The sequence below is a fragment of the Diospyros lotus genome, chromosome 6 (genome assembly GCF_014633365.1).
Source record: "Diospyros lotus cultivar Yz01 chromosome 6, ASM1463336v1, whole genome shotgun sequence".
NCBI classification, from domain to species: domain Eukaryota; kingdom Viridiplantae; phylum Streptophyta; class Magnoliopsida; order Ericales; family Ebenaceae; genus Diospyros; species Diospyros lotus.
The window spans coordinates 26728364-26743436 of record NC_068343.1 but is presented as its reverse complement, the minus strand read 5'-3'; the positions used below and the strand labels follow the sequence as shown (position 1 = coordinate 26743436).

At 34.2% G+C, this 15073-nt stretch overlaps 1 protein-coding gene across 1 annotated transcript; it reads right to left on the bottom strand.

Moving 5' to 3' along the window:
- Positions 1-743: 743 nt before the first annotated feature.
- LOC127804212 (RING-H2 finger protein ATL78-like) lies at positions 744-1658 on the bottom strand. Its single transcript, XM_052341024.1, has one exon. It carries the CDS (start codon positions 1617-1619, stop codon positions 909-911), a length of 711 nt encoding a protein of 236 aa, XP_052196984.1. The 5' UTR covers positions 1620-1658; the 3' UTR covers positions 744-908.
- Positions 1659-15073: the final 13415 nt, after the last annotated feature.

The following is a 15073-nucleotide window of genomic DNA, read 5'->3' as shown; positions in this document are numbered from 1 at the left end:
AAAGTCAAAATAGTCAAATCTCGAGAAAACAAGAGACTCTCACTTGTTAGCCCCCATCTCTAAATATGACACAAATAGTATTACACAATTTTGTTTAATCTTCTATTTTTAACAAATTCAATTTAAGTATTGAAAGATTTACGCAAGAAATACTTTACGTTCATTGTCTTTTTTTTTTACAGCACTTTGAAGGCTTATAGATGAATCTTAACATTAAACATAAATTTTATTATTGTATTTAAATAAAAATAATTCTATAATTAAAAAAAAAGGAGAGAAAATGGTGCATTTTCACTCGAAAGAGGAACTCAACATAATGTAGTATTTTGTAGCATTATGATTGTACGGGCCTTTTGCAATTCAAGGCACACATATGTTCATCTTTACATGTGGCCATTAATTATTATGCACTCTCTCGTGAGTGTGTTTTGACTTTTGATCTTCTCAACTTCTTTAGGCCAACTTTATTTCATTGTCTGTTCCTCTGCTTAATTGCATGTATCTATCTTTATAGAATTTTTATTAAAAATAATATTCCACTAGATTGCATAATGGCCATATTTTTTTACTTATATACTATTTTGATATTTATATCTTTCATTAATTTTAGTATATGATTCTTATTATCAAATTAAATTATTTTGCGTAACACACAATATATATTTGAATCATATATGTAGCATTATACGCAAAGTGAAATGCTGGATTATTGGTTACCCTTTCATGCATCTTCCCAGCAAAAATTGAGCATAAAATAATGTTTTCTGATGAAGGAAACAATTTAAAGTACAATTGGAAGCTGATTAGTCGAAGAAGCACTAAACTATATACAATTAATTCGAGTACTATCTTCTTTTCTTCTTCCTTTTTTTTTTTTTCCTTTTTCTGGGGGCCTAAGTAAACAGAAACTAACTATAGGTGCCCCGGTAATTAGGTATCAAACCTTCAGGCTCAAGGGGAGCGATCCTGACAGCAACTGTTTCCGGCGGCGAAGTAGATGAGGTAGCTGCGGCGGCGGGGGCGGGCGGCGGCTGGTTGAAGGCGACGATTTTGTGGCAAGTCTGGATGAGGCAGTGGCGACAGGTGGGGCAGGAGGAGTGGGAATTCAGCCACTTGTCAATGCAGCGGACATGGAAGCCGTGGTTGCACTTCGGAAGCACCCTCACCCGCTCGCCGGCGGCGAATTCCGACAAGCATATCGCGCACTCGCTGTCCAGCCCCGGGAGGTTCAGCCCAGCCGAATAGGTCATCGTCGGGAATGTCTTCAGGGCCTTTTTCTTGATTCCGGTGTTGGCGAGCGACGCTGAGGCCGCGGCGGTGCCGCCGGAGTCGGAAGCCACAAACCTGGAGCAGCGGAGAGCGCAGCGGATGATGGAGTTGACACCCAGAGAGCATATCAAGGCGCAGAGCAGGACGGAGAGCACCATGACCACATTCGCGTCAAAACGGTTGTTCTCCTGCGAGAACGGCGGGGGGGGACCGGTGGCCGGAGCGGATGCGGCAGCCACAGCTGGAGGTTGGTAAAGAGGCCTGTGCAGGAGCAGCCTTCTAGAGTAGAACAAGTGTTGGAGGACATCTTGGACGAGGTGATTGGGAGAAGAAGAAGTAGTGACAGCCATGTTTGTGCTTGAGTTTGTGTGCGTTGGTTGAGTGGTTGGTTGGTTAGTCCTTTTGGTTTGCTCAAGCGGTTTATATAGACCCCAGTTTGAGTTGAAACTTTCTTCATAAAAATATTGATAGGAACTGTTGGCTTGCTTTTCTTTTCTTCTTTTTTTCATTTTCACTGAGCAAAAGAATTAAGTACAGGAAGAAGGATGCATGGCTCCTGAAATTTCCATATAATTTATTTTTTTATATATGGATGTCATCTTTTGATGGACGCCATTTTTACATTCTCAAATGTCTTCTATCCCAAAAATATATTCTTTTGGGGCTGGGTTTATAATTTTAAAAACGTTTTGAATCTGCTTTGTAATATTGAAAACATATTTTCAATTTAGAAATCTGATTCTATTTTCTTATCATGTTAGAGATGAAAATAATTATATTTTGATTGTCGTGACAATCAATTATAGGCAGAAGCAATTTGTGTTAATGTTTGATTGAATTAATGATGAAATTTATATTTATATTTGATTGAATAATTATTTTTATATTTTTTATATTAAAAATTATATTTATTAAAAGATCTCTATATTTTTTATTTACACATTTTTCACTTATTTTTGTTTCTTATTTTTTTAAAAAGATATTATTTCTCTATTTATGTTTCATAGCATTCGTTTTTTATTTTTATTTTCGTACAATTTAAATGTGAATTAATAAACCCATCCATACCATATGTATATATATATATATATAAATAATAATATCTTATATATATATATTTAAAAGAGAAGAATTGACCACTCAACTAATTACTTTTAAAAATGTTATTATTTGAAGACAGATAGTGTGAAGAATATTGATGGAATCTTTTGAAGGTTTAATTGATCAAGAAAAAAGCAAAACCAAACCGGCCAACATTTGGATCCACCACAATGGTTACAAGATAATAATAATCTTTTTGGATAGTTAATAGCTAGTATATTTGATTAATGGGCTTCGCGATGGAAATGGGCCCGTCCACTTTGTGCGCGCCAGATAGTGACACGTGGGAGTTGCTTTGTGGTGTTAAAATCCGAGGTGGGGTCTCACACTTCTTGCCCAGGAACCGGTCCAGGAGCTTCCTACTCCCACTTGGCAAATTATGGGGATATTACCGCCGCATTCATCACATTTAACCAAACAGTTTATATGTATTATATTTATTATTATTAAAGTTTAATAAATATATTTTATTTTCATATAATATATATTTATTATACTTTATTTTCAGTCTTCAAACTATTTTATTGATTGATAATAGATACATCGTGTTTTAAAATATTTAATTAATAAATAAAATTATTTAAAATTTAAAAATATATTAATATACACTTGTTATTCCTTGACCATCTCTAGGAACAACCTTATTTATATTCCCAATAATTATTGGGCTACGGGGAAATGATTTAGAGGTTGAAAAGCGTTCCTCCATTTAAATGGCAAGCCTTCGGTTTGCGCCGAAACAATGCCAATCCTGTTTGCTACTTGGCAGTGTCCGAGGTTTGAAGTGACGGCCACGTCCAAATAATTGTCGCACCCCTTAATTCCAATTCTAAACAGCATACTCTTATTGGGTGTTGTTAGTGGGTGCCCAAAACTTCAACCTCATAAGTTGTTAAAATTTAATTTTAAATTTAAATTAGACGAGATTTGAAGGATTAAGTCTCTCTAAAAACTTGTTTGAAGATCACTTGAATAAGGAGTATCAAAGTGGGTCCGGGCTTATATTCACGCCCTTAGCTCATTCAGTCTATTTAAATAATTAAATTTAACTATTCACGTGATATTATCTTATATAAATTTAACTACCCACTTATATAAATGTTTGACATCTTTTAGGTCAAATATAGCATATAACATTATTTTAGAGTATAGTAACTAATTTAAGCGGCAAAAAAATTATTGAAAACTACGCTCTGCCTTATTTTTTTTTGTGTAGGAAAGGCTAGTTTAGATTAAATTCGAGAATTACTAAGATTATCTCGAAATTGAAAAAATTTTAAAAAAACATAAATGTAACATGAATCGAGTGATGATGAACCCTAGAAGGCCTATCGCTTGGTTTGATTTTAGACTTCAAAAGTTTGACATCAAGAATTTATTTGGTGTTGTTTAAGATAGAGCTTACACTTAAATTTGTATAATTATACTTGAGAAATTTATTTATTAAAAATTTGCATATTATTTGGTATAATAATGATATTAAAAGTCACTTATTAAAGAGATTTTGTTTTTTAAGAATTAAAAAAAATCAAATATTGTTAGAAACCTAAGACATGAGCCGAGCGTTTTACTCAATAAACAAATTATAAAATAATAATCAAACATTTAAACCTTTTTTTCACTTATACTGGGACTATCAGTAACTAACTAAAAAATTTATACCAAGTAAGCCTAGCTTTGACATCCTTGAGCATCAAATTAATGCAGTACTTTAAAGATTTTTAAAGTTGTGTTCTAATCGTAAAACTATATATATATTTAATATGAGAAATTGACGAATCTCATTATAGTCTTCAACTTAAAATGTCTCTTTGTTCTTTATAAATTTATGGTCCGCTTATTTCCCTATGCATGCAAACGAATAAGTAAGTCGTTCGTTGAAATCACACTCCCGCATAAAAGCATAATTGAACCAACAAGTTCGTGATATCTCAATCAGTCAAACATGTGTATTGTGAACTAATCCTAAAACTATTTTTGTTAATCAATTTAAATTGTATAATTTGAATTTGAGTTTTCTTATTGGATTGATTTATATATATTTTTAAAATGACAAATGCCAAAGTATGAGTTTTTTAATATGCATTTTTTGATATAATATAGTTCAAGTTGATTAACTCATTAAACTTACCTCATTGTTTTGATTGGTTGAAGTCTTTTTTTCTTCTTTTTCTTATGATTAAGTCAGTTTCATGTACAAAACCAAATTTATATAAAAAATCGAATCAAACTAATTATGACCAAATTTAGTTATAATTTATACTTTGTAATAAATTAATTAATATATTTCAATTTTTACCATTATAAAAACTAAATTTTAATTTATGTTATAATTTAGTCACTCTTTTGTTTTTTTTTATATCAAATTCTATTAATAAAATTGACATAATATATAATAATATAAACATAGACATTACTTAGCGTTAAATTAACATAAACACTACAATAAAATGATTTTAAGATTTTATATTAATATTGTTGTGCCCAAGATATGACCGAGCGGAAAAACTCAAAAAGAGGCTCCAGAGACCTTAGTAATTACTAGGAAACCTTCCTATGGCCCCCGCCTAGGTACTTCCTAGGGGCTCTCCTAAGTAGCCGTGCAATACCCTCATAGAAGCCTTTCCTGAATTCATGGTATGATACGATAACAATACAATCAAATAACCCCCCAAGATCTTTGTTTGGAGATATAAATAGATAATTCTAAAAGACTCGATGTTTCTCCGTTTGACAATTTTAATTTCTTTAAATGAGATATAATCTCTCCAATCGAGAAAGGCGAGAATTTTTACATGAATTATTTGAATATTTTTTTATTTTTCACTTGAAACTAGTTTCAGTATCAAAGGACTCGAGCAAGAAACACCTCGTGCCTTTGATTGTTTTCTGTTTTGAAAGTCTTCAAGAGACCAGAAACTGAAAACGAACACTCTCTTACAACTATAAATCTATTGTTGTATTTTAGTAATAACAAATATATACTGTATCAGTTTTCTTTAATGAATTTAATGAAAAATTAAATGAGATAGCAAATTGAAACAAAAATCAAAATTTGGTGATTATAATAACAAAAACTAGTGTAAAATAGTCAAATTGTTACAAAATATAAATTGCATACACCAACAATGTAATATTACTTGATTATTATAACACAAACACACACAATTAAGATCGTGTGTTACGGATTAATGTGTGCTCCCAGGCAGCCGACGGCCTCTTTCTGTGGGTATATGTGCGGCTTTTTAATTGCCAAATTAAGAGATGAGGAGAGCTGCGATTAACGCAAGTTGTGGGGATAGCGATGGGTCGATCCAATCAATCTTGTGTGGGTGGTTGGGGCTTATTAAAGCAGCGTAATCCCGAAGATCCTCTCCAAAATCCTTCGCTATTTGATTAATTATGAAATGCATGGGATGGTGGGTTAATAACAAATGAACAAAGATTTTGTGTATCCAACCCATCCTTCCTTTCTGTGCCGCAAAGCGTATCCAGCGGCAAGTACTGCTACTTGTAAAGTTACTTTCCTTCCTTTTTCTTTCCCTTTATATATCCTTTCCTATATCTTCTCTTTTCTATACACACACGCACATGCCAGCTTGTGTTGTCCAGCTTGTGTTGTGTGGTATGATACACAAGCTTAGGATTAGATCCACCACAGCTCATTTAAATATATTGTCCATATAACCATAAATCCGGCCGGAATGGGTACTTCCATATATACTTACCATTTTGTAGTGTATATATATATATCTAGTGATAGGGCCCAAATCTTATGGGATTTTCCAAAGCTTAAGAGGATCGTCAGATATGATATGCGTGTGTGTGTGTGTGTATCTAGTGATAACAAATCATTGATTTGGGACAGTAATAATAATAATTATAAAATGGGAATTTCAATGGATGCCAGCAATGGATGAAGAAAGGTCTGATGATTAGGGCTTTAATTCTAATGACAACTTTGCTTTGCTTTCAGATATTGGATAGTGTGGAAGGGCTTGTGTTTCATTGTCCATTGCCTGGTGGGGCTAGCTCTACAAATACATGTGCATATATATATATATATATATAGTATGATCCAGCAGGGCAGTGGAGTGTGGAGTGGATGGATGGATATCTGTGGGATATTATTTAAAAGCTGTACATCAATACAATACCCTTTACCTTTAGGACTTAGCATTTGTGAGAGAGCCTTTCCTAACAATTTTTGCTTTTGCAACTTCCTACCAATAGCAGTTGTATTCCCTATTAAAAATGGCGGTGCTTTTAATTAAGCTCTACTTGCACCAACACTCTCTTATCTCTTTGGACTCTTTGCTTTTTGTTACTTAGTCTTCGTAATTAATATTTTCCATATACATTAAGTAACCTATAAACCATGCATTAGTTAAAAGATGTACATCTACTGAGTAAATACTCATAGTAAGCCAGAAATGCACAAACACTAATAAGCATACAAATATTTTTGTGTAATGGTTATTGGAATTCGTAATCAGGTTGTGTTTTCTAAATCTAATTGTGACGAGCATTTGACAGCCATATATTGAAACAGCTAATAATACTAATATTATATAAATATATATAGTAAAAAAAAAAAAAGTAGCATAGAATATGTTATCATACCTCTTTCAATTTAGTTAAAAAACAGGCTAAAAAAATGAAAAATTCTTGATGATGCAAAGCCAATCATCTTCTTCTGTCTCAAACCAAATACCTACAAAAAGGGTGGGCACTTGCTCCCTGTGATCATTCCGTCGCTTAAGTTAGTTCATAAGATTATAAATTGGAGATAATAATGGACAAAATAAAAAAGTCCTTTGGGAGTTCGATCCCCATACCTGTAAAGGCTGTCCTCTATTATAGATGTCCCTTGGCCTTTCCCTTAGGAGATAAGATATCTTTCCAAAATAGAGACTAATCCCCTTTTTATGGGGAGAAAAGATAACCTTCTCCAATGAAGATAATTTTTGAAATGTTAGAGATATTCTTGCTGTGTTGGAGATACTCTTGATTGACTGAATGTTCCTCTCTATCTCTTTCCAGTTTAAAATTATAATAGAGACTATAAAGACACGTGGAGCTCTTAAGACTTGAAACGTGGCGATTGCATATTGATCTTTACTGGCACACATAGCTCCAAGTTAATGGTAACCTCCTAGGGGTAGTACAGTAAAATTGTCCCTTGTAAATATTCCCTCATCAATTCTAATTTTTTATTTTTTGTTTTTGTATTTTTTTATTTTTATAAGAGGAAGTTACCACCAGAAGGATTTAACTTATTGTTGAACAAAATAATATATATACTATTGAGACCTTACTGTCACGTCCTGGTTTACTCCTATGCTAGGACATATGACACTTAGCTGATGTCACCCGATCAAATAAGACTAGGTCAGATTTTTCCACTCTTGCACACTTGACTTGGAGGAATGAAAGAATAAACAAACCACAATTCTAACAAGATAAACACTCTTAGAGAGTGCAGCTCTCAACTAGGATCCAAAGAAGACTTATTTATTAAAACTTTTGGATGATTACAAATGAGAAGGTTGGAGCGTAATATAGCCATCCAACTTACATTTTGGAACACCCTATTATTATTGGCTCTGTAGAACTTTCAACTACTTACTAACCAATTATTACATGACTTTTTACATTATTAGACTTCTCTACACTAGATTAGAACATTGCAAAACAATAGAGAAGTCACAAAAATACAAAAGGACTTAATAGTATACTTTTAAGGTAACTTGGAATAACTTAGAATAGTCCAAAGCCCCTCACCCCTAGAATCCTTTGGGACCATCTAGAACCTTGTAGGCACCCTAAACTTTCTTGGTAACGGTCTTTTGGCATTTTGCTCGTATCATGTCTACACCTAGTAGCTTCCAAGCCTTGTTTATGCTAGGGGTGTTCATTTAATCTATACTAGACTGAACTGAGACTAGTCCTTACTTATCCAGTGTATATATATTTTTGTTTTTAATTAGTGTTTGAATATAAAAGTTAAAAAGAAATATACATATATATATAGGGAAAAATGTTTTCCAAGACATCCTTGCATGTTTTTTGTCAAGATAAGGTGTGAAATTATTTAAATGTCCTCTATTATGTGTGTTTTATGTGAATGCGTATGTATATATATGTTAAATACACCAACGCTTAATGTATCATGTAAGGGGTTAGGGTGGTTTTCAATTTTTTTTTTTTTTTTCAAAAACACACATAAAACGCAATGAAAACGGAACAAAAATAACCCTTGTAAGACTCGGTGTAAACAATCATATGCAATATTTATACATCAAAAACGAAAATGAGGAATTAACAGTTACCTCACGTATGTTTAGATGTTGCTAATTGTTCAACGAATGCACCTGGACTCGAACTCTTCGGTCTCTTGCTGTCACACCCTTAACTTGCGTGAGCATAAACATAAGGCAAGCGATTATATTTCTTCATATATATTTTTTTTCTTTTGTTATATATGCATATACATATATATGTGTTAATTATATATGTATAGGTACATATATAACTTTCAGAAATCAGGAATACAAGAAGTTTAAAACTTTCTTTGGGAATCTTAGATGAAAATTCCAAAAACACCCTCATAATCCCATGGCCTCAATTGATTACAAAATTAGAATTTAGTGTCAAAGGAAGCGAGGTTTTTCATTCATAAAGGGATGATAAGGATATCTGAATTTGTCAAGACAGAAAACGTAACATAAACCACAAAAATAGTCTTTTAAACAAGCTTTCTCATAACATTTAGATCTTAATCTTGAAAACTTGTTTCGATAAAGGAAAGAAAGACTAATTTTAGATTTATGAGAATCTCTTTTTAAAGAAGCCACCATGTTCCACGTCTATCCTCCAATCTCCTCATTCGCTATCACCTAGGGGGGAAAAATATAGGATGAGATTCATGCGAGTCTCAGTAAGTACAAGAGAACCATCATATGTATTTAAACAAGTCATGACATAGCATAAGATAACATATCATATGGAGACACGAGAGGTTTCACCAACTACGAGGGCACGAACCCTCGTGCGTAGTGCTACTGAGCTCTGGTCCCGAACTTACGTGAACATAACATAACATAAGGGACCATATAACATAATTCACGGGCATGCTTAAACATCATAAATAGTTCATATTTTACTTACCTCAACTTGGTTGTATGAGATTCGAATGTTTAAGACTTCACACCTTATCGGGTTTGATTCTTTACATAAAACATGGGTTTTCATAAGCCAAACTGAAATTGTTCTTACATAGAGTTGTAGGGCGTTAAAATAGGAGAAAAACTGGAAAATTTCATGGGAAGAGAGGAATCCAGGCGCCCTCACGTGCCCCAAGAAGAGGTGGCGCCTATTTTCAAGCGTTGGAGGCAGATTCGACACCCTTTCGTATTTTTTACCATATCTCTCTCATTTTAACTCCGAATCGACTTCCATTTGAACCTATGGACTCACATTTTCAGTCCTCTATATGAGTATGGAAAGAAATTAGACTTACCTCTCTGATTTTATGACTGTTATAGCAGTTCTTTGGTGGTTGTCCACTTTCCGTCAAGCCTTTGCCGCTCTTTCTTTTTTTCCCTCGTTTTCCACCGACTTTCTCTCTTTCTTTGGGAATGTTTCCTCTCTCAAAATCTCCTCATTTCTCTCTCGTTTGGTGCCCAAAATCATTCCCCAAAGCCTTATATTAATAGGTAATTTTGACGAATCCAATCGCGCCACGTGTCGCGTTGGGATAAGATCTCATCATGAGATTTGCAATGTTAAGCCATGTATACATAGAGATTTGTGCATTCACATGAGATTTGTGCTCATCATTACACCTCTAAGATTAAGCTATGTATCCATAGAGATTTGTGTATAGCCAATAGTTTCTTGCCACCTATGCCTCGAAATTCGTGTCTCATAATCACTTTCCAAGTTGTGGCCAATCACGCTTTGCCACCTCAAGGTTATTAATGATGTTTCATCATGATTTTCAAATAAACCAATAGTTTTCTTCCACCTTGGGGGTTATTATTAATGAGGTTTCATCATTACTTTTCTAATGGCCAATTGTTTTATAACACCTACGCACCCTCATCATGACTTCCCACATGAAACCAATTAAAGGCTTCCATATGTTATGCCAACTCATGCCTCATCATTTCTATCCATGTGTTCTTATCAAATTGTGTCATGTGTCCCATATAATCATGAGGCCTCATTATTTCTTTCCATGTGGCTCTAATAGTTTGAGGCCAAGTGTCCCAAAACCATATTTGAATAGGATTTGGAATTCAAAGTTAAATCGGAATGTTATTTGGAGTCCACAAGGTAGATTTAAATGTGATTTGAAATCCAAACCTTTCAAAGGCATATTGGAATGAACTTTGGAATCCAAAGCTAGATTTAATAAGATTTGAAATCCATAACCATATTGGAATGTGGGCTCACATTTGAAATCTTTAAATCCCACATTTGCCCCATTTTACTTTCTTGTATTGCATTCTTGCCCCGAGCTTTTTGATAATTACACTTAAACCCTTTGTAACTTAGTCCCCAGCTATTTTTTAATTGCACTTTTACCCCTAGAGAAATGATTTATTACATTAATACCCCAAGGTTTTAATAGATTAAACTTGTGCCCGAGTTTTTTCAAAAAATTCACTTTTACCCGGACTTAGTAATTACGATTTTGCCACTAGTTCGAAACTAAATTTTTGTCTTAGGACTTTTGTAACCCCTTGAAATTGTCCCATTTCATCATATATCTAAACTTGAAGATCCTTGGTATATATCACAATTTAAAGTTCTTGGATATTACATATTTGAACTAAGAAAGAAGAGAAACAAAAATCTCGGGTGTTACATCCTCCATCTCTTAAAATAAATTTCATCCTTGAAATTACCTTCAGTTGGGGTCATCAAACAGTTGGGGGTATTTGGATCATATCTCGTCCTCATGCTCCCAAGTTGCTTATTCGACTGAATGATGTTGCCATAATACCTTGATCAACGGTATCTTTTTATTGCGAAGTTTTCGTAGCTCCCGAGTAATAATGCTTATTGGTGCCTTTTAATATTTTAAGTATAACTGGATCTCTAATGGTTGATGCTTTATTACATGGGCTGGGTCAGGGACATACTTTTTGAGCATTGATATGTGAAATATATCGTGTACTAAATAAAGTTCAGGTGGTAAGGCTAGTTGGTAAGCAACATTCCCAACCTGCTTCAGGATCTGAAATGGGCCTATGTACCCAGTTCTGAGCTTACCTTTCTTCCCAAATCATAGGATTCCTTTGATGGGTGTAACTTTTAAGAATACTTTATCACCGTTGGTGAACTCCAAATCCTTTTTCCTTTTATCACCGTAACTTTTCTATTTATTTTGAGCCTTCCTCATACATCCTTAATCTTTTCAATGGCTTGTACAGGTTATTCCACAATCTTAGGACCCAAAATCTTCAGCTCGCCTACTTCATTCCAATGAATAAGTGATCTGCATTTCCTTCCATATAGTGCCTTATAGGGTGCCATGCCTATAGATGCTTGGTAACTGTTGTAGTATATGAATTCAATTAATGGTAGATGCTTCTCTAATGTCCACCAAACTCTAGGGCACAAATACGAAACATATCTTCTAAAGTCTAAATTGTTCTTTCAGATTGCCCATTTGTCTGAGGTTGAAAAGTTGTACTAAAACTTAATTCGGTTCCCATGGCTCTGAGTAAGCCTTTCCAAAAGTTTGATGTGAACCTTGGATCCCTAAGAAAATTAGAACATCGTGCAGTCTCATTATTTCCTTAAAATACAACTGGGCAAACCAATCCATTATCAGACTTGTAACTTCGATTCAACAAATCCCCCAAATTGAAAAATAATTAGACAACCAGATAGTCTTGAAATGTTCATAACCAGTCAATAAGACCAAAGCACCTTAATCGTAAATTCTCAGTCCACCAAATATCTACATATCTATTTAATGCCCTTATGTACACTAAATGCCTATTTTCCTTAGACGCATTTGAGAAATCTGTGATGCCAACACTCCAACTCAAATAATTTCTTGAATCCCAAAATTTCCTATAGACAATGCTTCTAGGATCCTATTATGCTCTTATGCATGATCCTTAAATTTACATAGAGTCTTCATGACCATGGTTCCATACATTCCCTAAATTCCAAAATTCTCATAAAATAATTTGACTTACAAAATAATCTCCCGAAATCCTTAGGACCTAGATCCATCAAGTTTTTGTAAAATATCTATTAATAAAGATTCCATATTTCCCAAAAATTATTTGTAAAGGAAGTTGATAATTAGATAATCTCCTTAGCACCCAATAACCTTTATAAGACTTTAAATAAAACATTTGTACAAAAGGGTTTTAACTTCCTCTAACAATTCAATTAGTTTCCCAAAAATTTATCAAATAACCACATACTTACTTGCATATTTGCAAATAACTTCTTTTCCTTCAAGATCCCTAAAACAATCCTCAAATATTTTCATACTCATCTTTATTTCGAGAGTATATCAAGATATCATCAATAAAGACCATGAAAAACTGATCTCATTCAATTTCTAAACTTATCATGCATATGATGGAACCTCATGCTCTTATTGCCACCCTCATAGGTTCTATGATTTGTTAACCAATCTTTTATCATTAATTAGAATTCCAATATCAACTGGAATTCATCTAGGATTATTAGAAGTCCATCTAGTTTCATTCATATTCTGGATTTACACTAGGCCGTGTACCTATATTCTCTTATAGACTTATGTCACAACCATATGCTCAGTCTATCACAAACTAGTTTAGAGGTTCCGCAATCCTTACATGTTTCTGACATCTCATTTTATGATTAACTTTCAACTTGACACTTACTTTATGGGTCATTCCTCCAATCAATCAACTTCAATGTGTAAAGATCTAATCACTATATCATGTCTCAAGATATCCTTTTACAAGCTTAACAAATTAGCAAATCCTTCCTTATGGTTTGGTGCCTTAGAACTCAAGCTGAGACCTTTATGATCATCTCATGGTCCAAGACAATCATCGAGCTAATTTGTTTCCATTACGTGGTTTATAAAGGACTTGCCACCCATACGAACCTTTGTGTGCATAACTTTGACTTGGCTATAACACACCTTGTTATCTCTCTTTCTTATGAGTTCAAACATTTCTTTTCGTGAGGATTCATTGCTATGTTCCAATGTCCTATTCTCCTTATTGGGTATTGACCTCTATTTGATCTTTTTCCCAACTAAGTTGTCTCATTATTTCCCAATTCAAAATCTCTTGGTTAGTTGACTGAGATGTCAAGTAGCTAGCTTGGACCATTATCCTCAGTTGGGCGACTCTTAGTCTTTCGATCTTCTTAACCTTTATCCTAAGTTTACTTGCATCTTTTCTTTATGGTCCTCAACCATCATAGTTGTGGGTGCCTTGTGTTCTTGTCATTGCCACCACTGGTACTTCGACTGAATTCCTTGTATCCACCAAATTTATTCTCAGACACCAAATGTCTAATCATTTTGGTACTAGGGTGACCATCATATCACCTTGCACCTTTGGTCTCCTTATTATGTGACACCATTATTACCCAACAAAAATCTTGTGACCTTAGATGTCTTACTCAACCTTAAGTATCAGGACAAGGGTCTAATCTATCCATTACTCCACGAATGATAGCTTAGCCTATAGTCCTTTTAATTATATTTTGAACCCATTCATTCAAAATTTGGGCTCCTCTAGATTCCAACTCAATCGGCTAGGGATTTTTCCATTTCATACTTATGCCTGTGCTATAAACCTTGTTTTTATTCTTAAATCGACTAGGGTCACTTCAAGTCTTAGGTATAATCATCTCCTTGACTTATGAGCTAATTCCTACCTTTAGCTCTCTATCTCACTTCTCAGGTTAGTTGAGTCTTAAGGATACTATTTTGTTCATCTTGAACGCACAAGCCTTATCTCATTACTTCAAGTTGAGGGGTAATTTTATATTTCCAACCATACTTGGCTAATCTCCTGACATAGGGATGTTCCACTAATCCCTCCTTAGCTGTGTCTTAGGCTTATCACGACTTATGTTATAGCTTAGTTTCATGCCCTTAAGTCTTAAGGAATCCTTGTCTTTGAAATGCTTATTATCCTTAATTCCACAATCAGATGCCCATACTTGATTCCCTAGTTCTTCTTAGCCTCTACCCACATCCTCATACGTACTTCCAAATTGCCCCCATCTAAGTTTGTCTCTAAAAAAAATCTCTGTTTTCTTGAGATCATTTTCCAAACCTTTCAAAAATCCTCTGATAGGGGGAGGTTTTTCGCGAATTACCATGATTCGTTAGTCCATTGTTTCATCTACCAATATGTGTAACACGCAACTAAAGAGCTTCTAGGTAAGAAGGGGGGTCACGTGGACCACTTAAGGAGGAATGGAAGATGAAAAACAAAGAGGAGCTGAGAGCCTCTATTCTTTACTTTACTTGGAGACACACAAAATGAGGAATGGAGCAAGCGTGAAGAGCAAGTTAGCTCTTCCCTATTTTTTGTCTGCCTTTTCTCTTTCCTTCATAAATACTCCTGAAAGCCTATTATTACACATCCGATAGAGCATTCAATGATTTGTCGTTTGAAACGAAGGAATAATGGCATGGAAAATCAAATCCTACTCTTAG